The 25,880-nt window shown below is 37.8% G+C and overlaps 5 protein-coding genes across 7 annotated transcripts; 4 read left to right on the plus strand and 1 right to left on the minus strand.

Moving 5' to 3' along the window:
- LOC18790224 (putative UDP-sugar transporter DDB_G0278631) lies at positions 7,166 to 10,905 on the plus strand. The gene is made up of 10 exons (XM_007222148.2): positions 7,166 to 7,573; positions 7,851 to 7,927; positions 8,111 to 8,275; positions 8,469 to 8,602; positions 8,906 to 9,036; positions 9,140 to 9,184; positions 9,323 to 9,420; positions 10,161 to 10,268; positions 10,388 to 10,444; positions 10,547 to 10,905. The coding sequence occupies exons 1-10, from the start codon at positions 7,399 to 7,401 to the stop codon at positions 10,619 to 10,621; spliced, it is 1,065 nt and encodes a 354-aa protein (XP_007222210.1). The 5' UTR covers positions 7,166 to 7,398; the 3' UTR covers positions 10,622 to 10,905.
- Positions 11,664 to 14,750, plus strand: LOC18788720. Its single transcript, XM_020565818.1, has 5 exons — positions 11,664 to 12,272; positions 13,031 to 13,130; positions 13,373 to 13,472; positions 13,872 to 13,960; positions 14,097 to 14,750. Exons 1-5 carry the CDS (start codon positions 12,068 to 12,070, stop codon positions 14,461 to 14,463), a joined length of 861 nt encoding a protein of 286 aa, XP_020421407.1. The 5' UTR covers positions 11,664 to 12,067; the 3' UTR covers positions 14,464 to 14,750.
- Positions 14,695 to 15,919, plus strand: LOC18788179 (ATP synthase subunit b', chloroplastic). Its single transcript, XM_020565825.1, has one exon. It carries the CDS (start codon positions 15,044 to 15,046, stop codon positions 15,689 to 15,691), a length of 648 nt encoding a protein of 215 aa, XP_020421414.1. The 5' UTR covers positions 14,695 to 15,043; the 3' UTR covers positions 15,692 to 15,919.
- Positions 17,405 to 22,013, plus strand: LOC18788854 (E3 ubiquitin-protein ligase KEG). Of its 2 annotated transcripts, none has more exons than XM_020555633.1 (5): positions 17,405 to 17,796; positions 18,543 to 18,946; positions 19,042 to 19,133; positions 19,228 to 19,701; positions 20,771 to 22,013. In XM_020555633.1, exons 2-5 carry the CDS (start codon positions 18,581 to 18,583, stop codon positions 21,732 to 21,734), a joined length of 1,896 nt encoding a protein of 631 aa, XP_020411222.1. In that variant the 5' UTR covers positions 17,405 to 17,796; positions 18,543 to 18,580; the 3' UTR covers positions 21,735 to 22,013. The 2 variants fall into 2 exon arrangements, with proteins under 2 accessions (XP_020411222.1, XP_020411221.1); XM_020555632.1 differs by having other exon boundaries at positions 17,406 to 17,796; positions 18,573 to 18,946.
- LOC18788502 (golgin subfamily A member 6-like protein 22) lies at positions 22,216 to 25,629 on the minus strand. Of its 2 annotated transcripts, none has more exons than XM_007225186.2 (2): positions 25,241 to 25,629; positions 22,216 to 24,725 (listed from the first exon to the last, which is right to left on the minus strand). In XM_007225186.2, exons 1-2 carry the CDS (start codon positions 25,301 to 25,303, stop codon positions 22,443 to 22,445), a joined length of 2,346 nt encoding a protein of 781 aa, XP_007225248.1. In that variant the 5' UTR covers positions 25,304 to 25,629; the 3' UTR covers positions 22,216 to 22,442. The 2 variants fall into 2 exon arrangements, with proteins under 2 accessions (XP_007225248.1, XP_020411220.1); XM_020555631.1 differs by lacking the exon at positions 25,241 to 25,629 and adding an exon at positions 25,090 to 25,175.

Below are 25,880 nucleotides of genomic sequence, written 5' to 3' on the forward strand. Positions count from 1 at the left end.
TTATGTGCATTTTTCTCTTTGTGTCTCTCTTTAAGCGATTAATATGTACGACAAAGTTACATGCATTCTTAAATTTAGTACATGACTTTAATTTGTGTTGAAGATAAGTTTCTCTACTTATGTAGTTAGAATAACTTTTTACGTGTAAAATAAAGGGTTGGACTAGCCTAACCTCTACTTTAATTGGCCAAACCTATTCTTTGATCCTTGCCTAACAAACAGGACCAATATATACCTAACATGGGAGAAGCCATAGCAATGCCATCAAGTTAATTTAAATTTTCTTTCGGCTAAAAAGCTTAATCAAAATTTGACCTAGTTTTAGACATGCCTAGAGTCGGGGCCAAGCTCGGAAGCTCCATCAAAACAAGGGACCAAAATTGATGGTTTAGAGTCTAGATATCCAAATATTCAAGAACCTTTGAGTATGAAAAATCAGTTTGGGTTACTTGACCTAATCAACTCAACCACTACTGAGATCAACCCTCGCTCGCATGTTATGTGCAAAGTCTGTCTGGCCATTTTCATGTGTCAACCCTTAGGAAAATCTAAAGGACCCACATGCCTTATGCTTTGAACTTTGAAGGTACGTAAGTGTTAGTGGGAAGCATTTTAATTTAAAGATCAAAAGTAGAGTGCTCAGTGTTCATGTTCTTATCTCTTTAGAGAGGTCCCCTCATAGGGGGAGGGACCAAAGTATCCAAAAACAACTTCTTCTCCCAACTAAAGGGACGCCCAAGGTGCTTCGATCCTTGGCTTTTGGGATAGGAGAATATGATGACCTAAATTGATAGAGACCCATAACTCTCTATTCAAAGTAGACTTGTTGTATGTTAATGTCTTGTTCATGACCTGCAATCTAACTTAAATTACTAATGAAAGATCTATGTGCGATGAGGACATTACGATCACCACCACCTTACTTGGTTTCCTGGAAGGTTCGTGTAAATATACATAGCAAACAAGCCAACCAAAGCTTGTCAAGTTGGATCAAAATGTAGAATACAATTCAAAAGGTTACACCATGTTGTGTTGACCGAAAGTAACGTTTTATTACAAAATTTATGTTGTTAGACTACGAATTTGATAAGGTGATAATGTTAGTTTTTAAAACTAATAAAATTATCAATGTATGAGAGCCCGACTCATTGAATTCATGGAACAATTGATTCGAGTTTTGTTTGATTCTTTCTGTTTAGGTTGCAGTCCAAGGTTAATTATTATAAGTTTTGTAGTGTGAACTTGTATTTCATAATTAGATTCGTTTGCTAATTATTAGGGTTTAATCTAATCTTGCAAACAGCCGCAAAAAGGTCATTTCAGTGAGGGGGGGTTGGGGCACCAAGAAAAGTACTTTTAACCATCTTGTTTTGTTTTACACATCAAATGGGTTTTAAGAAGTAAATTGCGTATACAATCTGAGTCATCTTTACACGTTTAACATTTCAATATGTGTGTGAAAATGATTTATCTTTCTTTGAAGTTTTGTGTTCAACTATCATGATTAAAGCTTTGAACTCAGCCCAAGAAGATGCCAACCCTTCATCATTGTTCATACTTCAATGGGGACCAGAGGAGAGGTAAAACGCAGGAGGACAGAGGGAAAAACCCAGTGACAAAGAAATTCATCAATGCCAAAAGAAGCAACTGCAAGTGGAAGGAAGGTGGGCCCCAAAACAAGAACAAAGGACAAAAAGGAGCCTCCCCTTCATGTCAATGTCTTTGCAAATTAGTAACGACCATGCTGATTTCTAGTTTGTTAATCTGAATTAACAGTGAGTTTCATTTGTTGAATGAATGAATGGAGTTGATGATAGGGTCATTCTGGTGTATCAGACGGAATATATATTTTTCTTCTTCTTGTAATAAAAATTAAGGCAAAAAGTCATTTTTTGTTTATGTAATTTACTATTTTTACCACTAAAATCCTTGTAATATCGATTTGATCATTTTTGTCCATGTAGTTTGAATTTCGTGCAATTCAAAGACAACTCCCAATTTTTTTTCTCAAATTACTCTAATATGGAGGGGCATTTCACTCCAACTTACAGCCCCTTCACAACCACCCAGCAACCCCTCCAACTACATGACAACCACCTTCTCCCATCCCTCCCCCTCCCGATCTCAACCTCCTCCTCCTAACTCAACCCGCTCGCCACCCCCACAGCCACCTTATCCCCACCCTCCACAACCACCTTTTCCCCTCACAGACACAGACACACACACACATTCTCTGTCTCTCTCTCTCTCTCTGTTACTTATCAAACTCCAAACCTAATTCCATGCATTGTCCAAAACCTCTCCTCATAAACCCAAGGTAAAAGACTTTGAGGTTTGAAAGCATAAGAAAAGCTACAGTATGGGCTACTGAGGGAGTGGTAGTTTTGGATTAAAATGCCCCTTCATATTAGAGTAATTTGACCCAAAAAAAAAAATTTGGGGTTGTTCTTGAATTGCTTGGAATTCAAACTATAGGGACAAAATTGATCAAATTGAAAGGGACCTTAGTTATAAAAGTGGTAAACTAGAAGGACCAAAAATGAATTTTACCTAAAACTAATGATATGATTGTATAAGAATTGCTCGTATTAGTGAGCATAGATAACAAGTTTTAATGGGTTGTTCAAAGAAATGTGGATTCACAACAATTTTTTTATGGACTGTTAAGTACGTGAGAGTTTATAGTTTCAGTTGTAATGAGCATTTATTCCCACACTTGAAGTGAGAGTTCGAATCCCTCTTCTCATTTAACTTCATTCTTGTTATAAATAAAATAAAATAAAATAAAATAAGATTTTGATTTTGATTTTTTATACAGAATTGTACTTTTATTATTTTTTGTAACTTGAGATATATTAACAATTGCAGGAATCGAACATAAAACATTGGTTGTATATACAAAACTCATGTGAGTAGATCTAGCAATATTATATACGACATGAATTCACACGAAAAATTACGGTCTTTAATAACCCGTGAACATAACAAGTCGTTTGGTACCAACCCGTTAGCTTAACATGTTGTTTCATATCAACCCATTAGCTTAACATGTCATGTCAAATTAGATTGGAAAACAAAAAAGAGGACCAATTTTCCAAGTGTACTACATGTAAGCTAGGGCATTGTTTAAAAGTGCTTTTAGAAAACACTTTAGACTATAAAATTTTTAAGTGTTTGACATAAACTTTTTTATCAACCACACTTAAAAAAAATGTTGCAAGAAAAAAGAAAAACTTACCTATATCCGTCTCATGGGCAAGAGCAGTCCTAAGCCTAGGGCAAGATAGGCTGCTGCCTACCCCAAATTTTTCAAAAAGAAAAAAATACCCACATGTAATGGTCCAGCCCACCATGTGAAACATAAGAACCTATGCCCACCCAAAAAGCAACCCACATGCATGCATAACTCAAAATTTCTTTCATCTTTAATTATCTTCTTCTACTGGGTTTCTATTAAATACACGTATACATTTATAATTTTAGGCAAAAAGTCACTTTTGGTTCCTATGATTTATCATTCTTATTACTAAGGTCCCTATGACTTCAGTTTGAATATTTTCATCCCATTAATTTCAATTTGACACAATTTAAGAAAAATCCTAAATTTCTGTCAAATTCTTTTAACTTCTGTTACCTGTGGATGGGTAATATAGTGAGCAAATATTAAAAAATTAATTCTTTTAAAAATAAACAATACAAAATGGAAAAATTAATAAATAAAAAATATATCTTCTTCTCCCATCCCTAGAAGCCTTCGTCTCTGCTGTATATCTCTCTCTTCATTTCTCCACCACCTTATATCACCCTATCCCGAGCCCCTCCCCTACCCCTAGCCGTGACCCACCCCCAACCCCATCCCTACCGACAACCCAACAACAGTGCACCGACCGCCTTCATCCCTCTATTTCTCTCCGATTTGGCCTTCCACCTCACCGCACCAAAGCCCGTTAATCATCCCTCCACCACCCTAACCTAAAACTAGATATTCTCCAATATACAGCTTTGTTCATCAATCGATTTTTAATAACTTGGAGATAGCTATAGATTTTACCCTTCCCGACTTCAAGTTCTGTTTCTCAAAAACACCATCAAATAAGCCCTAAGAAGTGAAAATAAAATTGAAATAGGAGTAGTTCTTGGTGGGTGGGCTGGGTTGGAGCGATTTTATTTATTTTATTTTATTTTATTTTGCAGATCTATTGGCCATATTGTAATAATTTATGAGCAATGTGGTCTTTTGCTTGCACTCAATTTTTTGGACTGGACTTGAGACAGAGAGACAGAGAGACAGAGATATAGGTAGGGTGTCTTGAGAAGTTTTGTGGTGAGAGGGTGGTAAGGGTTGGTTGCTGGGTGGGTGATATTGGGCGGTGGCTTGTTAGATGGTGGTTATGATGGGAGGTGGAGGGCACGGGAGTTAAAAAGGAATGAATTTTTGTTATTTATTATTAATTTTTTTCATTTTGTATTTGTTATTTTAAAAAGGAATGAATTTTTTAATAATTTGACCGAATTGGCCCTTCACAAGTAATGGAAGTTAAAAAATTTTGACAGAAATTGAGAGTTGTCCTTGAATTGCTTGAAATTGAAACGTTTAGTGGCAAAAATAATAAACCACAGGAACCAAAAGTGACTTTTTGCCTTAATTTTAAGATGTTGTATATGACAACATTGAATCTAATATATTTTAAATAGGTTAGAAGTTATGCGTTATAGTTTAATTAAGAATGAATTATAATTTGAGGATTTTGTTGAAATTAATTAGGTCTTTGATTTTAGGAATTTTGTTGAAATGTTTGATTTGTTGTTGGTATGTTAATGTTTAATTAAAGGCATTGATGCTATTATGAGAGTTTATTTTATTTTTTGTTGGGATTTTTGATTCAATAGGTTATCCTTTGTTATGTCAGATCACAAATTGAACCCCAAGAAAACAAGGAATTTGTTGTCTTTTTTTTTTTTTTTTGGGTGGTGCTAAGCTTTTATTTATGTAGAGTTAATGACTCAAATGGTCCTCAAACTTATACCCGATTTACATTTTGGTCCCTCAATTAAGTTATTAGTTCAAATGGTTCATCAACTCTATATTATTCGGTCAATTGGTCCTACCGTTACATTATGTAAATGTTGCCGTCAAATGTAAGGTTAAAACCATCCATAACTGTCCTATGTTCCCTAAATAGGTGATAAAGTGGTGATAAAGAGGTGATAGAAATTGTTGTTTGTGTTTACCTTTGGTTTCTTGTTTTGTATCCTAATTTTATTTTACCTTTGTGTTGTGTTAAATAAGTGTTCTTTACGTACTCAAACTAGAACTTTGTATAAGCCTCCAGTTCCTCGTTGGAACAATCCCGTAGTTACAAATCTATACTCCAATAGATTCGTACATTTGCGGTATTTTAAATAGGATGATTAACACATTAATTTGTGCATGCCAATTATTAATACAACATCAAGCAATGCATTATAATCCAGTACCAAGGAATCCTCCAATTGAGACAAAAACCTATTTGCTCTTTAACATAAGGCTCTTTGAATACCAGCCAATCTAGCTAGAATAAGAGCTTTCTTTCGTTTCAAGTGGCCAAAAATATTTTTGTTCCATTGTTTTAGAGGAGCATTTAACCCATAAGACTTATCAAGAGCATAACCAGGAGTCAGCCCTCATTTTTGCGTCACAAAATCTTTGAAACTTCTGTGCTGCATCCACATCACTTCAAATCTAAATAGTCTGGCATTTGCAAAGGAGATCATGCGGGACTGCATAGAGATTTTAATAGGACAATGGTAAAATATAATTATGATACTAGAAATGAGTAAAGAAAAATATAAGAAATGAAACAAAACAAGAAACCAAAGGTAAACACAAAAAGAAATTTCTATCACCTTTTTTATTTATTTATGAGATAGGAGGGACAAACCCCAAAAAGAAACAACAACTAACTAGAACAAATCAAGCGAGGCCTAACAACTCCTAAAAAAAAATCCTCCAAAAAGGAGCTAACCCAAGACGGAGCCTCATCCAAGTAGCTAACCCCCAAATCCAAGTTAAGGCTCCAATTAGCCATACGATCAGCTACAACATTCATTTCTCTGTAAACATGAGCAAGGTAACAGTTGCCAATACGCCTCATAAGAACACAACAGCTCTAAACTAACGCAGCAAGAGAATGACAACTCAAGGTACCAACTTGCTGAACAAGGGAAACAACAACTGCAGCATCCATCTCAATAAGAAGATTAGAGATACCTTTATCACAAGCCAAATGCAGCCCAAAATACAAGCCCTAAAGCTCAGCCTCAATGATCTGCCCCTTGCCTAAATTCGCAGCTAAACCACAGATCCAATTGCCATTAGCCCCACGGATCACTCCACCAGTACAAATACAACCCGAGCCTGCTCTCCTAGACTTTCTATCACCTCTTTATCACTACAGTATCACCACTATATCACCATTGTATCACTACTTTCTCACATATGTATCACCACTTTATCACCTATTTGAGGAACATAGTATGGTTATGTACAGTTTTACCCTTATATTTAATTGCAACATTGACAGCATGTAATAGTATGACCAATAGACTGAATAATATAGAGTCGATGGACCGTTTGAATGAATAATTTAATTGAAGGGTCAAAATATAAATAAGATATAAGTTTGAGAACCATTTGAGTAATTAACCCTATTTATGTATAGAAATGTATTTAAAGGTAAGACTTATTACGTCCCCCTGATTATGTGTATCTTTTTATGTTTATTAATGAAATTCACTCATGACATTGAATTTTTAATGTAAATTTCACCAATCAGATTTCGAATCATGAATCTGCCACTCATAAGGTGTATCACATGTAACTCATGTGCGACTCACATGACATTCCAAAGTGTGAGACAAACTGGAATTTTACTCGCAAGAAAGAAACAGTGAGAAGTAGACCATGGAATATTCTCTTTTTTATTTTCTATTTTATTTTCCCCGCAAGAAACTTCCATGAATTGAATTGTAGTGGTGGAGTGGAGAAACGCGCCATTGCCTGCCGGGTCAACTACATCAAATTAGCAAAACAGCCAAAAATATCCATTGACTTGACGACGAAAAGCCCAACTGAGCCACACAAAAAAAATCACAATCCGAGTCTCAGACAGGCCGAGTTGACCCGTACAATACCCGACTCACCTGCCCCAACCTCAACCGGATCCAAATATCACTGGATCCGAGCCCAATTTACTCGACTTTGCTTTGACTGTGTCATAATCGGACCTGGCCATTTCGACCCGCCCCAGATGAGCTTTGTCTCACATTTGAATTGAATTCATCGTTCCTCTTCCCTAACGTTGAACTCTCTCTCTGATCACAACCACAGACTCAGAGAGAGCGAGAGAGAGACTAGAGATGTCTCTGAAGGCGTCGAGTTCGGGCAAGAATTTGATACTGCCAGTATCGGATTCTCCAAGAGACCTGGAGAGAGAGAGACTCGTCGGAGACGATAACGATGAGAAGCTTTTCAGAGGATCCGCCATGACCAGACGTGGAGCCTACGCTGCAATCTCTTACATGGCCTGCGCAGGTAAATTACGGAGCCTGCAATTTGATGCTGCATAGTGAAGCTTTTTGTTCCTAAAAATTAAAAATTCAAGTTTTAAGAGATGAAAGTCAGATTTCAAAAAGTTTGAAGAAAATTGGGAGCTGTTGTATGCCATAATTTACTGGGTTCAGAATACGATTTGGCGAAGTCTGTGCTTGATTTTGTTTTGTTATGAATTTGGATTTTTCTACTTGGGATTGGCATAGTTTTTCAAATTTTGAATTTTTGTTGAGTTATTTGTTCCCATTTTTTTGTGCAGTGTTATTGGTGATGTTCAACAAAGCAGCTCTCTCTTCTTATAAATTTCCGAGTGCAAATGTTATCACACTCTTTCAGGTACCATCCCAACTGAATCCTACAGTAGTCTTTCATGTTTTGAGAATTAAGTTAATTAGTGAAATTTTAAGCGAAATCATCCTTTGAAAAAGTTAGCCGGGCCAAACAGCCTTGAGCAGACACAGAAAGCATTGAAATTTCTGATTACGTGAGTTGAACTTGACCTTCTGGTTGCTACTGCAGATGATATGTTCATGTGGTTTTCTCTATGCCTTGAGACGGTGGAAGATGATTTCTTTCACCGTAGGTGAATCTTTGACCATTTCTGATGACAATATCACAACACTTGTACCGTTAAAGACATTGAAGAAAACCCTTCCTCTTGCCGGAGCCTATTTGCTGTACATGGTATGCATTGTGCAATCTAATGTCGCGCATGCTCTTTTTTTTTATTTTTTTAAATAACATTTTTGTGAAAGGAAACATAATGATGCATTGATTCCTCTTAGTTAGATTGTTTTGGTTCGTAACTATTATTCAATAGTTTTCTTAGTTGTATTTGTGATTAATGTTTGCCCATTCATTTATTTATCCTTGAAAGCTAGCCTCCATGGAGTCTGTCCGTGGAGTAAATGTTCCCATGTACACCACCCTCAGGAGGACTACTGTGGTATTTACAATGGTTATGGAGTATATTTTGGCTGGCCAAAGATATACATCTCCTATTGTTCGAAGGTAAATGGCCCTTTTGTTTATAATTTATTCTTCATATGCTGATGTTAATAATGTACAGATCATCTGCTCTTCTAGATAGACAAAAAGAATTGGATGGTTTCTTTTTTATTGGATGAAAGTTGTGAAAGCTGACTTGTCAGTACTTTTCTTTATGGTCGTGAATTGGTCCAGTGAGAAAGTTTTACATTATGCCATGAATGAATGAATGAATGTAATGAAAAATGCTTCTGCATTTTGTGTTTTACTTTATTGACCATCTACCTGATTTTCTCATTTAACTGAAAATTTTAAGGTTGTTATCAGTGTTGGACTGATCGTTCTTGGTGCATTCATTGCCGGAGCTCGGGATTTGTCATTTGATGCCTATGGCTATGCTGTTGTTTTCTTATCTAACATCACAACAGCAGTATATCTTGCAACCATAGCCCGTATTGGTAGTACTTTAACAATTTATCCTTTTGGGAAATCTTTCACTACATTTCCCCTTATTAGCTTGACAGGTTTCTAAGATATTGAGTGTTACTTTCTTTTTCTCAGGGAAATCCAGTGGCCTTAATAGCTTTGGCCTTATGTGGTGTAATGGTTAGATAAAACATCCTGACTCAATTTTTGTCCTTGGGATTTTTCTAATTATTATTTTTTGGTTTTGTGCATAATTAGGAGTTTTCATTAATTAAATTCCAACTGTGACATAAAATGGTACTGTTTTCTCTATGATAGGAGTCATATGTGGGCCGGCTTTGCTGTTTTTGACTTTTATTCGTGGTGACTTGAAGACGACAATCGATTTTCCTTATCTGTTTTCACCTGGTTTTATGGTACTTTCTTTACCAACAGCACTCTTCTCTGCTAATAAATATAAAACTTAACGCTTTGAAAGTTGTCTTGCTACTCCTGAAATGTGCCTTATCTGCATTTTCTGCATGGCATTGTGGTTTTGCTCGCTTATAAGCTATGCATGCTTATTTTAAATATGCTATCTTCTGGTACACTTTATGCCCCAGTGATTGCATTTTTATTGAAAGGTTTAGTTTACTGGTATTTGACAATTTTTTTATTATGTAATTTTCTGTTAACATCATTTTACTTGCAGTTTGGTTCATGGGTTCCCTGTGTATGATATTGTTCCAGTGCGATATTTATTTGCAGTTAGCTATTTAATTGAACTTAAGATAAATCTGCCATGTTTCGTGTAGAGCTTCATTGATTTCTTTCCCTCCAGCTGTCTGTGTGGGCTGCATGGATTAGTGTTATATATTATGCTTGAAATTGGTGGAAGTGGGGTGTTTGGACCTTTGAATTATTTTTTCATGTTCAGTAGTTTTAAGTTTTGAAACCATACAGAATGAGTTTCAATGCTATTTGTAAGTAGCATTTTACACCGTCATTTGTGGTTCTTGGCATCTCATGGATTCATTCAACTGACGTCAATCGCCCAAGTATACCATGCCTATTTTGCTTCTTCTTACAGTACTTAAATAAAACTTCCAAGTAATTCGTAGGGTTTTATTGAGAGACATTGTTTTTTCCTTTTTTTCTTTCTTCCTCCTTTTGGCAGGCTGTCTTGCTTTGTTCCTGTATACTGGCATTCTTCTTGAATTACAGCATATTCCTGAACACAACTCTAAATTCAGCGCTCACACAGACAATTTGCGGCAACTTGAAGGTTTGTTTTGGCTAAATTTATTTCTCAGATGTATTACAACATAATTTAGCAGCCTATGTACGATGTTTTCTTATCTTTATTCAAGCTCTTATATGTTTTGGTGACTTAAACTGGTGTAGGATTTTTTTACCATTGGACTTGGCTGGATGCTATTCGGTGGCCTTCCATTTGATATTGTAAGTGCAAGCTCTTCTTCATTCTTTAAAAAAAAAAAAAAAAAAGAACTTGTTTCTCTTTCTATTTAGAAATTGATGTCTGTTTTTTGTTTGTTCTGCTAGTTGAATGTTATTGGGCAATTTCTGGGTTTCCTTGGCTCTGGATTGTATGCCTACTTTAAGCTCATAGGGAAGTAACCTTTTCAACAAATGGCTGGTTTTCTCCGCCGAAGATGATTAGTTGCTGCTGCCCTTGTTTCGGCCACCAATTTTGATTTTTTGATTATGGGGCTACTAGAAGTGAGATGTGACACTGTTAATACAGAAGATTTCCGCGCAGCGGATTTAACTCAAAACTGGAAACTAGGCCTGCTACTTTTGCCCTGTAATTATTCTTCCATATGGATAGGTGTTAGAAACAATGGTGGCAATTTGGCATTGAGAGCTGCTTGCTCATCTAATATATTTTTTTTTAAAAGCTAGACGTTGTGAGCCTTTCTTATTCCAAGGTTTTCAGTCACACATGCGCACTTTCTTTTTATTTATTTTTAATACAAATGATATTGGGGGATGGGGATTCTTGCCTTTTAAGGCTTTTAACAAAAGGAGTTTTTTTCTTTCTTTCTTTGGGGTGTGTTTTGTTGAAGCAAAACAGGTTATAAGAGCAAACGCTTGGATCATATAGGTATTGGTTGTCATAGTCATAGGGGTAGGTTCTTGGGTTTTTTACTTAAAAATAGTGTTTTAAAGTGTTTTCCAAACTATGAAAGCAAATTTTGAGGGACTTATTTGTGAATAGCTATATTTAATTTATTTATTTTTGGGACAAACCGAATATCTGTAGAGAAGTTCAAAATCGGATGCAAGGGTAACGAGCCCTATTGTTCTTCTTCCCAACTCATCCTTTTGAAATGGTTATTGCACATACAATATATAATATATTGAATAAAATAGTTTAAAGAAGAAAAAGAAAAATGAAACATATGTGAAAGGGAATCAAGTATTTGTTTAATAAAATGCAAAGTAAAATTTTTTTTAATAAAAAAAAAATTAGTTTATTAATATCATAGTGTGTTAATTAAAGGTTGTCTTATAAAACCATTACCAAAAAAGAAAAGAAAAAAATTGTTCTATAAAATCTGAGGACAGAAGATGGCGCCTAAAGACGGCAGGTACTGCCGCATAAGAGTTAAAACGTCAACTGCCATTCCATTAGTTTCTTTTATTTTTTTAATTTTTTTTTAATTTTAATTTTAATTTTTGTCTGAACAACTGGCAATCTTCTCAAGCCTCACAAAACCAATATACCAAAACGTAGAAAAAGGAAAAAAAGAGGGAAAACTTCTCCCTCTCTCTTTCCCTCCCTCGCTTTTCTCTGTTCTCTTTTTTCTCTTTCTTCTTTTTCCTTCTGGAATTGCCTCCGACAGAAGCTCCAAAACTGCTCCCAGAAAGCCCAAACCCTAGAAAATTCCAAGCCCCAAGCGTCTTTACAATGCGTGTTCTGCTTCCATAGGAATCTCTCTCTCCCTCCCCCTCTCTCTCTCTGTCTCTTTTTTTCTGGTTTTTTTATTGTTAATCTGTAGCTCCATTTTTGGTATAAGGGCATGGGTTGAGAGAGAGGGCCAGGGAGAAATTCACACAGCTATGTCTTATAGCACGCTGAGAATTGACGACGACGATTTTGTCCCTGTTAGGCCTTCCTCCGTCGAACGCCCTCGCCGCTCTAATTCGTTGCCCTTTGTCCCGTTGCTGCTCATTGATGGCTTCTCTCGCAAGAGCTTCTCATATTCTGCCCTTCCCCAGGAGCCTCTCAGACTCTCCGTTCTCAAATTGGACGGCTCTTGTTTCGGTACTCTATCTCTCTCTCTCTCTCTCTCTCTCTCTCTCTCTTCTCTTCTTTCTGACTTTCTAAGGTTGTGCATTGGTGCTGTTGTTTGGCTGCCGAGAAAATGTTGGAAAATGAACTAAATTTTTCGCCTTTTTTTTATAGTTACATTAGGGTTTCAATCCTAGGAAAGGCTTAGGAATTCTATCTGTCTCCGTAATTCTCTTTCTAGATGGTTAATCTCATTGCTGCTTGTTTGTTTGCTGAGAAAATTGTGGGAATGTAGGCAGTCAACTTATGTCAATTGTGGGTTCTTTTGGTCTGAAAACACAATTTTACGCGTAATAAGCTTTCAGGGTCAATGTCGGATTTGATTTCTTTGTTTCCTTATTCATATTGGGAAATTTTCTTATACAGAGATTTTAGTATTTTACATTATCAAATATACACGGTTTTTCCAATCTTCGTAGGATTTGATTGTTCTTCTTTCTTTTTCCTTGTCTTATTCTCAGAAACTAAACAGGGGTTAAGGGTAATGTATTGTGCAGTTTGCTGTCTTGATAGTTCTCCAATTCAATCCTTAATACAGCTGACTCTCTCTCTCTCGCTTTTTTTTTTTTTTTTTTAAAGTTCTTGTCGTGGTTTCTGTTTTTTGACTGAGAATTGGATGGATTAAGGTGTTTTTCAATCTTTTGTTTTGGGTTGAGGATTTGGATGAATTGAGGTGTTTTTTCCTTCCTTTTTCTAAGGACTTGCATGAACTAAGATTTTCACTTTCACAGATATTGAAGTTGCCAAGACAGCCACTGTTTTAGAACTGAAGCAGGCGGTTGAGGCCGTTTTTAGTCACATGCCACAGAAGGGACCAGGAAAAATTTCATGGTATTTTCACATCCTTAATTGAAGTATTTTGGATTAAAACAAAAAATCAATTAATCACAGAAATTTGTCTTTGCTTAGTATTCAGTTGTGAAGTTTAGAAAATCTATTATAAGGTTGCTCATTTTCCATGGAAACTTGCATTTTTTAATACTCTTGAGTTGAGAAGTTCATTATACAATTGGATTCTTATCATGTATAATTAACACTTAGTGATGTTCCTTGTTTAAATATGGTTTATTTAGGCCACACGTGTGGGGGCATTTCTGCTTGTGCTATGGTGCTCAGAAGCTAGTTGTTGAAACTGATCATATCAGACATTATGGCATCAAAGATGGTGATCAGGTATGTGGCAGATCCCTTCAGTTTTTAAAATATCTTTTGTCCCCTTGGTTAATGTCACGCTGATGGTCTGCATAAAGCTTCACCAAGTGATTTTGCTGAGCCTTTGGTGTGTGCTACAGTTGGTTTTGTTTGATCTTCCTGAGGCATATTCATTGTTGTTGAATTACAGAATTATCATCATTAAGAAGTTGTATTTCCTTATATTCGGTTTCATATGCGTCTTTAGAATATAGTTGCATTTTTGTTCTTCCCTCCTCAATTTTTTTAATAAGGGGAAGGGAAGTAAGAATCGAGCCCTTGTCACACACAATTGTGTATTTCATCCTCATTTGGCCTACGCCTCCTATGTCATGGGAATTTTCTTCATTTATGTCGACCGGTCTGGTTTGGTACATGCAGCTTCATTTTGTCCGGCATGTTTCAATCAGCTACACCCTGACAAAGAAGCAATCAAAGAAAGGGCTCATTGGTTCGAAACAAAACACGACGTGAGGCTTTTTCTATTGGCATTTCTCTTCTATAAGAATTTTAAGCACAAAAACATGGAACCACCTACACAGATAAGGACCATTGTTGCTGGCCAGCCTTCTTGTGTATTGAGTTCATATGTTCGATAATGTGCAGGTCAATACCACGATCAATTAGTCTTGAAGAGATAGAAGCGATTGACAAAGAGGAAGAGCAGAGTGACAGAGACATCGAACAGCATGACGAGGTATTTTATGATTCTGATGACATCGAGAATCCAAAGTCCAGGCATTGTAATGGTGAAGTTTCTATCGAACACAATGAGAGCACACTGCCTAGCTTGTTGGGAGAGTGGTTTCCATACTCCAGGCTGTCAGCTGTAGGAACCACATCCAAAAGAAGTTTAGCGTGTGCCCCAAGCATTGCCACTGGGTTGCTGGTTGGGTTTAGGAAGATGTTTGGGCTTTGTTTTGAAAAACGCGATAAACGCTATAGTCGAAGGGATACTTGGAGAATAGATTAGTGCTGAGGAAATAACATGCATTTGTTCCTGCTGCCCAGAATTTGGTTAGAATATCATAAAATTATACTTGGCCTACGTACACGAGACAAGTCATTTGCCACTTTAAAGTCTGATGTTCTACTCCCCACATTCACAGCACCTCAAAAAAGATAAAGAAAAAAAACTTGTACCTCTAAAGATTTTGGAATTCAGCAAGTACATGCAACTGATTCTTCTTCATGAGAGAGGGTTTTGTCTTTTTGAAGCCTTCATTGTAATTATTTGATGAGAGTTCTCTGTTTTAATCCAGCCTCTATTTGGGCCAGGACAATTCCAAGAATTTAATTTTGGGCCAAATGTGTTTCATGGGTCAAATTCTTTTTGACCCATGAATTGGATCCAACAATAATAGAGGCTCCTGTGGGTCAAGTCACAATCCAACTCTTCCATCCATCAGAACCTCATATCAAAATGTGTGGCAAAGAATGAGATAGCCCTCTCTGCAAAGATTTACACTCTCGGCCCCTCAAATCCCACACACTCTTCAAAATCCCAGCTCCAGAGAACAAACAGAAACCAGAAAGAAAGTAGCAGAGTCGCCATGGCCAACATGATCATGGCCTCCTCCAAAGTACCCATTTCTTCCCCTTCCCCGTCTCCCATTTCGAAGCCCAGAATCCCAATCCAAATCTCCATCCCCAAACTCCCAACCCTCCCAAAACTCTCCAAGTCCCAAATCCTCTCCCTCTCGTCGTCCCTCTCCGTTATCGCAGCCACCTCCCTCTCATGGGCCCCGCCCTCCTTGGCGGAGGAGATAGAGAAGGCAGCCCTCTTCGACTTCGACCTCACCCTCCCCATTCAAATGGTGCAGTTCCTGCTTCTCATGGTGGCCCTGGACAAGCTCTACTACAGCCCGCTCGGGAAATTCATGGACGAGAGAGACGCGGCGATCAGAGAGAAGCTGGGCAGCGTGAAGGACACTTCGGAGGAGGTGAAGCAGCTTGAGCAGCAAGGCATCGCCATCATGAGAGCTGCGAGGGCTGAGATATCGGCGGCGCTGACCAAGATGAAGAAGGAGACGCAGGGGGAGGTAGAGCAGAAATTGACGGAGGGGAGGAAGAAGGTGGAGGCTGAGTTGCAGGAGGCTTTGAACAAGTTGGAGGAGCAGAAGGAGGAGACCATTAAGGCCCTTGACTCTCAGATTGCCAATCTCAGTGACCAGATTGTCAAGAAGGTCCTTCCTCTCTGAGTGAGTGACTTGTTCTGTTTCTCTCTCTTTTTTTCTTTTTCTCTTTGGGGTAATTTGGGAATGGAAATTGGATGATGTGTCTATGATTATAATGTAATATTTGTAATGGTAAATGAATGAATTACTGTGTTTTCTTATTGTTTGGACTTGGTTTTGACAAGGGAGCCACTCGTTGTACTTGTAATTATAATAATGTTTTTGTTAATCTAATCTGGGTTTCTGTTCTGCTTTATGATTTTGGGGGAAGTGTAATTTGTATAATTGGAGAGCAAAAAAGAAATAAATAAATAAATCATGGGATTTGTAGCAATGGGAAAGATGATTAGGGTGAGGAAAATAGGACAGTAAAAGAAGCATACTCACTTTAAAATTTCACCTCTATAGAGACTGTCACTTCAATTTTGGCCATTCCCTTCCACCTTTCCCACTGTCTAGTTATGAATTTGTTTTAGACCAAAAAAAGAGTTATGAATTTGTCACTTTTTTTTAAGGGTTCAATCAACTTGTTTAATTGCTACTTTGGAAGGCTGCTCATTCTGAGATTCTATTTCATCTCTAGTTTATATTTTTTAACCTCAATTTATGGAATTTGACTATCTTCTAATTTTGAGATTTAAGCATACATTGGATTAGACCAATTGATCAAGTCAGTATGTCCAATGCTTTACATATGAATTCGATCTCATTTTTATTAATTAGAGTACTTTAAACTATCACTTGTGTTTTGAAATATGTTGAGACTGCAAAGCCATAACAGTTTTACAAATACATGTTCATCGCCACACGCATGGTGACCAATGGCAGGAGCGATGGATGGTGTTGATGCTCTTGCACTTCGTTTTTGCTTTACCGTTACAGCCTTTACATGGTTAACAAGAAAAAATATATAAAAAATGGGCAATGTGGAGTAGTATTTGGACTTTAGTCCAAGGCTATTATTCATTTGGCCAAAAATTAAGCCGGATGCTTTTATCTGGTCATTGATGACCAAATAAAAGAATGAGTGTTTGTGTAAACAAGCAGGTCAGTGAAAAGTATGCAATCCTTAATATGATTAATTGTGGTATAGAGATGTAGTAATTATTTAATCCCAAAACCTTCCTGGGCCAGCTACAGTGGGCTGTAGCCCATAGGATAGTTCTGCCTGTGGTTTCGAACAATGTTTTGTGCGCATGGAAGTTTGTTCATCGTTAATATGATGTGGGATTCATTTGTATACAAAGTTACGACCAAACTCTTACACGCATGAATAATTACCAATCGCTGATGTGATGTAGGACTCATTTGTATCAAAGCGTCAAACAACCATCTATATGGTGATGGACAAATGTGTTTAGTCACTGTTAGTGTGTTTGATTTACTTAACCATAATATACAATTGTTTTGACAACTCGTACGACCAACACTAGGAAGTTTTTACTAAAGGGGGACGAAGCACAACTTTGCACGCAAACAATATACAATTAAATGAATCGACAAAATATTTTTCTATTTTTTCAGCCAGTCATAATAAGCCACAGAAGAAGAAAATGAAAGTACCATTTTGAACATTATTGTCACTTCCAAAACTTGCAATTCTCTCAGGAGTAGCTTGCCCATCACTACCGTTTATAAAAATTTAGAAAATTAAAATTAAAAAAACAAGTGACAGATGTGAGCCAATTAGTTTCCCAATAAAATAAAACAATTCAACAATCAAATTATTTATTTATTTTATTTTTCTTGAGTCTAAATTCAACATCAATAATTCCCTGTCATTAATTGCTTCTTAAACTCCTCTGCCTTTGCCATATTCAAGATCAAGAGAGATTGATTGAAGAAGAAGCTTGATGAAAGTTTATTGGCGTGCACACTTTTGTAAAAGGCTAATTTGGCGCAGCATTTGATAAAGGAAAAAAAGAAAAAGAAAAAGAAAAAGCTTCCGGATTCGCAGGGGGCCCAACTTCACCGCTACAAGCCCAACTAGAGGAGTTCCCATTTGCTGTATATGCACCATTATTAGTCTCTATCTCTCTCTCTCTCTCTGAGTCTGACGCATGTAAATTTTCTCTAAATTCGTCGAAATCTCAAACTCATCAGAATTCAACAACATAGTCTCAGTTTCAGTGAGTATATTGTTTATCTCTAAAAATGCTTCTGACCCTTTTGTGTATTTATTTAAATTTGTAATTTTTCTTTTTAGTCTCTGTTCCGTTGAAACATTTCAGGTGAAAAGTTGAGAAATTTTTCATGTGGATGCTATGCTGTCTGATGATTATCATAGAATGATCAAATTGGGTAGAACCCATACAGCTTTTTTGTTATTGGGTTTAACAGAAAATTATGAAATAGTTGAATTACTAGGGGTAAATTTATCTGTGCTTCTCCGATTTCTCAGCAACCAAAGGGAGTTTGGATACTTTTATTTATGTTCCATTTGGTTTCTGGGAAAATTGAAGAATCTGAAAGAAAATGAAGTGTTGGTGCCTTTAAACCGCACGTAAGGGTAGACAACTTTTGATGCTTAGTTATGAAGTGTGAGAATTGTAGTAAGAGTAGTGCTACCTTGTGTTCCTGTAAAAACGTTTCAGTCACGCTTCGTAATGTCATATGAGATTTTGAGCTAAATGAACAGGGAGGGGAGAGGATCTGGGGGCTCAAAATAATTTTATTAACATATGCTTTTAGATTATTGTTTGACACTTTTTCAGATGAAAGGGCATGCATATCTGATTCAGAGTGTGCCAGTTCGCCCTTTGTTCAGTGGCATAACTCTGTTGACAAATACTCCCTTGCAATTAGAAGATCATAGGATTCTTGTTCATTTGTATGATTTTGTTTAAATTTTTTTTTTAATGGTGACCTCAATTAGAAATTTTGCAATGATCAAAAATCACTTCAGATCGAGGAATGGCTAAACAAGTTGTCGCCGCCCAACCGTCAGCTTCATTTGAGTATGAGCTTTTAGATGGTGATTCTGATCACCTAAGGACTGTCGTAGGCTCTACAGACCAGAAAAGTCCGTGGATTGAACCTTCAAAGTTGAAACTTAGACACAGAATTGGGCGGGGGCCTTTTGGTGATGTTTGGTTAGCAACCCATCATCAGTCAACTGAAGATTATGATGAGTATCATGAGGTGGCTATCAAGATGCTTCATCCAATTAAAGAAGACAACATGAGAATTGTGTTGGATAAACTAGAAGATATGTTCCGTAAGTGTCAAGGAGTAAGAGGTGTTTGTTGGCTACATGGAACTTCAATAATCAGTGGAAAGGTGAGTCACATTTTTGTACTCGAAGCACTATCAGTAGATTTCCATACATATATGAGTTCTAGCTTGCTAAAAGCAATTCGGGTTTGTACTCTCAGATATGCATCATAATGAAATTATATGAGGGATCAGTTGGTGACAAAATGGCTCAAATCAGAGGAGGAAAGCTTGCACTTTCTGATGTTCTGAGGTGATTTGAGTCTTGATTAGACAGTAAAAAATCCTCAATTTACTATTTTTCTAAGCTTTCGGTGCTCAGTTCTCACTTGGGCTATTGGTTACAGGTATGGGATAGGGTTGGCTGCGGGGGTTTTTGAACTACATTCCAAAGGGATCTTGGTTCTTAACCTAAAACCTTCTAATGTTCTTCTAAATGAAAATGACCAAGCAATACTTGGAGATTTTGGTATTCCTTATCTATTGCTTGGCATTCCATTGATAAGCTCAGATATGACTCGGAGGATCGGAACGCCAAACTACATGGCACCTGAACAGTGGCAACCAGAAGTACGAGGTCCAATATCCTTTGAGACCGACTCTTGGGGTTTTGGGTGCAGCATTGTGGAACTGTTGACTGGTGTCCGACCTTGGGGTGGGAAATCTGTTGATGAAATATCTGATTCAGTAGTCAGAAGGCAAGAAAAACCACATATACCAAGTGGACTTCCTCCTGCAATAGAGAATCTTCTTCTTGGTTGCTTTGAGTATGACTTGAGGAGTCGCCCTTTAATAACGGACATATTGAATGTATTTAAAAGGTATGTGTCTCTTCTATGTTTATATCCTGTTTTGAGTTTTTGAGATGATGAATATAATGATGCCTTTCTAGGTAGTTGCAGGTACTCCTGTTAGGTTGCTTTTCACTTATATATTGCTCTTCAGATGATGGGTTGGGATCTATAACTTGCTGTAGGTCGGGGGCATATACAGTGCCTGTTTAATATTGGCTGAAGTAGCTTATATAAGTTGAGAGAATGATCATAAGAGTGAATGATTCATATTTAGATTTGTTAAGCAATATTGGTTACAAACTACTCTACCTCTAATACATGTACTTGATAAAAACCTCATTGTTCTTAATAACCCAAATCAGAATATATGCATACAAAGCAGGTTTTATGGTGTGAAGTATTGATTTTTAAGGTACATGTGAGCAGGGGAAATCACTTCGTTGTGTCTTATGTGGGACCATATTCATATACACTTCGAAAGATTTAACTTATGTTTGTATCATATATATATCTAGAATCATAACTAAAAGTGTGGTTACCTTTTTCAGTATAGGCAGTTCTTTAGGTCCACCATAAACAGTCTTTTTAGGTCCACCATAAACAGTCTTTTTATTATTGCTTAATTAAGAAAATGCACATGTGCTTTACAAAGTACAAACAAAACTTTGCTGGTTCTTGTGCCCAGCCAGATTCGATCATGCAAGGTTTTTGATATTATTGCTTAATTAAGTTGTTATCACATGATTATTATATGGTTGTGGAAGCCATTGTATTGCATGAACTTTCTGTAATTGCATAGAAAGCAAAAAATTGGGAAGAAAAAAAAAACATTTCGCAAAAATGACTTCCCAGGCAACATTTCAAATCTCATAATTTAATATAGAGAATATGCATGTAGGGTTATCTGTGCAGATGTTGAAAAAAACCCTTTGTAATGGGTTGGTCAATGTCACAAAATTTTGCAGATGCTTATTTATGTCCCTCTTCATATAATTATATAATCAACTGTGTTACTGCTTGCTGCTTGTTTTTGGTGGGTGAAATAGAAGTGTTCACCGCTTGTACCCATTTTTACTAATTTCTACCACACTAGCAGCTTGCAGAATGCAATCTCCAGTGGTGGAGACTGGACTGGTCTTGGGACTAGAACAATCACGGAGCAATCAAATAGCACTGGTTACACGGAGTGGTTCCTTTCAAAGGATCATCTCCAAGTGGGGGACACAGTGCGTTCCAGAAAGCCAGCAAACTCCTGCAAACCTGAAAATATGTATGTCCCAGAAGGCACGGTAGTGGGTGTAGAAGGTGACACAGATCACCATGGGTTTGTTTTGGTGAGGATTCATGGCATCCATGACCCATTACGGGTTCATGTTTCAACACTGGAGCGGGTAACTTTTGGCTTGGCAGCTGGTGATTGGGTGCGCTTGAAGAAAGAAGACAAGAAACACTCACCAGTAGGTATTCTTCATTCCATCAATCGCGATGGTAATGTAGCTGTTGGATTTATAGGGTTGGAAACTCTCTGGAAGGGGAATTCTTCAGAGTTTCAAATGGCAGAATCCTACTGTGTGGGTCAGTTTGTTAGGCTGAAAGCTAATGTTTTGAGCCCTCGTTTTGAATGGCCTCGTAAGAGGGGAGGGATATGGGCTACTGGGAGGATATCGTGGATCCTACCAAATGGGTGCCTTATTGTGAAGTTCCCCGGAATGCTGACTCTTGGGGATGAGAACTCGACCTTTGTAGCTGATCCTGCTGAAGTGGCATTGGTTACGTTTAATACTTGCCCGGGAATCGTGAAGAAGTACCAACATCTTGAGGATTTCCATTGGGCAGTGAGACCACTTCTGGTTGCATTGGGGCTATTCACAGCCATGAAGCTAGGCATCTTTGTTGGATCAAAAATGGGGAGATCCAAGGTGAGGAAACAACAGACTGGTGCTGCACAGAATGAGAATCAACACACAGATGGTCAGAATTCCGGCAATCCGGCATGGAGGCCTCCTAACGTGGCAAATATCCTTTTCCGAGAGGGTACTTCAACAGGTCTTGCTCGGTAGTTTTATGCACAGTTCATCTGCCCAGAGCTAGTGAAGTTTGCTGTAAATCATACTTATCTGCTGTAACTAGTTTGTTGGGTAGTATAGGGCATCTTACTATTTAACTTCTGCGTGCTGGAGAGCAGCTGAACAAACAATTATCAGTGTCAAATTTGGGGCAAACAGATTCGCTCTTTATGTATATAAAAATGTAAATATGTTAACAAACTTATTTGTGTGATTAAGACTGCAATGTATTCAACTTTGACCCATAATTTTATGGGTATTAGTTCCTGGAAACTACCGAAGGACAAGGTCGAAGCTTTCCATGTGAAACAAGCCTGTATCGCTTGAAGGTCATGCTGCCTTTCAAGTTTTAAGAAGAGAAAATAGCTTGAAATACAAGAAAATCAAGTATAAATCAAGGAACAGGAATCTCTATCGACCCTTTGGTTTGGTGCTCATCTTCCCATCTTGTGTTTTATGTTCAAAGCAAGTCGTTTTGTTGTTTAAAAAATACATTGAAAATAAGAAAACACCAATTAAATTTTATACAACTCATAAGTCATATTATACAACTCATAAGTCATATTATACAACGTTTAACATCTCGACATTAGATGCTATTTATGGTGGTGAGTGGTACAAACAATCACTTCTACCAAATCTAAGAAAGTAGATCAGTTGGATATCTGTACAGAACACGAGATCAGGTCACTAGCTTCTGAATTACCTCTGTTGCCCTGCAGGCCCTGCTCTTATAACAATACCAGCCTCTTTCACAAGCTGATCGGTCAAAGCCGAAATCCGGGAAACTTCTGTTGTAACCTCCGTTAAACATTCATCATTCTCCGCCGCACTTCTGCTGGGATCAGAACCATTTGGCAGTAAGATGGTGGTATAAGCATCAGCCTCAATGCTCAAGCTAGCCTTATGCAAAAATTCCCCGCTCATTTCTGCAAGTTTATGGAGTGCATTGGTTGCTGCTTCAACTTCCAGTTGGGCTGCCTCAATTTGAAGCTTCTCGATTGCCAAGTCTCCGATACTCTTCTCCCCTAATCTCTCTTGTGCCAAAGCATATAGCTTTCTCAGATCATTAGCATCTTCGGCCTCTTCTTTCATTTTCTTTACTTCTTTTTCTTTTGCATCTAATCTCCCCAGAACCATCTTAAGTTCCTCATCTTTGATTGTGAGAGCCCTCTGAAAAGCTAGGACTTCCATTTCTTTTGTTCTTAAGCTGTCCCTTGCTAATTCAAGCTCAGTTTCAAGCTGTTTTATCTGCAACCTAAAATCATCAGCTGGATTCTCCAATAGTTGCTGCAGTAAGTCTTGGCCCATGTCATCAAACATTCTGGGTGCATTGGAGTCGTCATCCTTGACGGATATAACCAACTTATTAGTGAGCTCTACAATCCGTCCTACCACAGTTTCAGCTTCTGAATATTTCAGCTTTGTGTCATTCAACTCATTTTGCATTGTGTTTACATGTTCGTCTTTCTCCTTGAGCATAGTAGTTGCTTGAATAAGCTGGTCCTCTTTACTGTTCAAAAGCATCTTCAGCTCTGCAATTTCGTTGTTTACTTCCTCAAGCTTATGCCTTGCATTTAAAAGTTCCAAATCTTTTTCGTCCAAAATAAGCTTAAGTGAATCCTGCTCAGATTTCAAATGCTGAATTTCGAGCTTAGCCTCCACCATTTCTGATTCTTTAACCTGAAGAAGATCACGCATTTTCCCAAAGTCAGCATTTTTCTTGTCTAGCTTCTTTTGGAGCGAAGAAATCCCATTGATAGCCTGATGCAGAGAGTATCTCTCTTTCTTCAACAGCTCTTGTAACTCTTCCATAAGCTCCTTCTCCATGGATAAATCCCGTTCAAGCTCCTTTTTTTGAGCCTCTGCAACCTTAAGCTTTGCTCTTTCACTCTGTACTTCTATTTGGGCATCTTTCAAAGTTGTTAAGTAAGTCATAACACTTCCCTTGTGTTCTTCGAGCTCTTCCCATTGAGTTTCCAAAAGCTTCTCTTGTTCTTCCATTTTCTGTCTAGAGGAAGCCAGAGATTTCTGAGAGAAAACCAACTCAGACCTCACATCAGCGAGAAGCTTCTTCACTCTTCTGAAATCCTCTAAAGTTTCATTAGTTTCTCCTGCATGTCTAGATGCTTCCTCTGCTAGTTTCTTAAGTTCTTCCTGTGCCAATAACCACTCCATTGTTTGCTTCTCCAACTTTTCCTCTGCAACTTTGAGCTTCTCCACTTCAAGTTTCCTTTGCATCTGAGAAACTTCCAATTCTTCTTCTTTCTCCTGTAGAGATTTCCGGAGTCCTTGAACCTCAACTGCTTGTCTGTTGACCACTTCATTGGCTTCATTCAGCAGGTGAGACTTGGATTTAAGCTCAGACTCGGTCTTAGCAGCTTCTTCACTCTTTAGCAGCAATTCATTTCTCATTTTGTCCAACTCCTCTTCTTTCAAAGAAAGTGTGGACTGTGCAGCCGCGATCTCCTGATCTCTCTCTCTCAGCCGAAGCTTTATGTCATCTATGTGCCTGGCTTGGGAAGCTAAGCCGAGATTAGCCTGCTTCAATTCCTCCCCTATTTTTTCATACCTACAAGAAGCTGCAGCAATTTCTTTCTCCCGTTGCTCCAGCTCCTCCTTTGTGCGGTGTAATTCACAATGCTCGAAGAAAACCGTTCTTTCAGCATCCTGCAAATCTTCTTCCTTCTTCTTCAGTGCTGCCAATGCAGCATGAAGATCAGACTCCAGGATTTCAAGGTTAAAACCTAGCTGGATATCCTGAGGATGATGAGAATTTCGGTTCATCTGTTCTTCCAGTTTCTGAGTCTGTGCAAACAACCTCTCAAGAAGAATCCTTGCAGGTTCCGATGCTCCATTGCCACTAATGCTCGACTTCCTATTATTTAAGACCGATCTAATAATCCTCAAGGAAGAACCTTTTCGCTTTGTGGTAGTTAAAAAAGCTACTTTATTCTGCTTCCTGCTGAACCTAAGGGAGCATAACTGCAAAAATGTTGCATCCGTATAAGTAACTACTCTTCTGATAAGAAACCAACCAAGCATTAAAGTACAAAGCGTTTTTCGCATTCAAAATTCCTAAACAAAAGCAATTAAATCACACTGCATGGCAAAAAACAATGATAGCTAACCGATATCACAGACCCAAGCTGCAGGAACACATCAATTTCCAAAACAGTTCAACTTTGTCCACAGTAATCTTAACCCCTGCCATTTGCATAAAACCCTAATGTCCCAAAAAGCTCCCAAAAAATTCATTTATTGACATTATAAACCCTAGCTTTTACTTCAATTGGAAATTAATGAGCAGCAAACAACTAGCCACTACCAAAATTTCATTCATACTCACCATATTTCCTTACTTTCTTCTTCTACTTTCACGCAAACCAAACGCAAGTTATGGCTATTTAAACCTACAAACACACACGCAAATGCATACATACATATATGTAGAGAGAGAGAGAGAGAGAGAGAGAGAGAGAGAGAGAGAGAGAGAGGACCTTGCCGTAGGATTGAGAAGAAGAGGTGGGGAGATTGGAGCGAGAAGCGGCAGAGAAGGCCATGGTTCAACTCTGGAGCACCTCAGGGCTCCGCCCTCACCGTTGGATCGATTTATGATCTGAGCCAGCGATTATCCATTTGAATCAAATCTTTGGGTTTATACCAAAACAAATTAATTTCCGACCGAATAATCAAACGCAGAGAATCTAAAGAAGGAGAGAGTCCGAAGCTTCCGGAGCGAAACACAAGGGCGCTACAGGCTCACGTTAGCATCCACCAGTGAGCCTGGGCCTTTCTACTTTAGCTTCCTGCACTCTTCAGGGGCTTTCTGGGTGAAGCTATGTTGCGCCTTAGAGATAAAAATTAGCAAAAATCAAATCAAATCAGAAAATGACATATTGGATAAAAAGAAATCCTACGTGTCAGCCGACGTAACATGTGAGGACAAATTGGTGTGGAAGCGCCTTGGCCTGACACGTGTGATAACTGGAACCATGAATGTGCCCGGGAATTAATTACGTACACAACAACTTGTGCGTCAAAAGGGTTCTATTTCAAATCTTTTGATTTTATAGTTATGAACACAAGAAGGCGTAAGTCAAAAGAGTTTTGAGATGCCAAACTTAATTATTTGAAAGA

The sequence above is a fragment of the Prunus persica genome, chromosome G1 (assembly GCF_000346465.2).
Source record: "Prunus persica cultivar Lovell chromosome G1, Prunus_persica_NCBIv2, whole genome shotgun sequence".
Lineage (NCBI taxonomy): Eukaryota > Viridiplantae > Streptophyta > Magnoliopsida > Rosales > Rosaceae > Prunus > Prunus persica.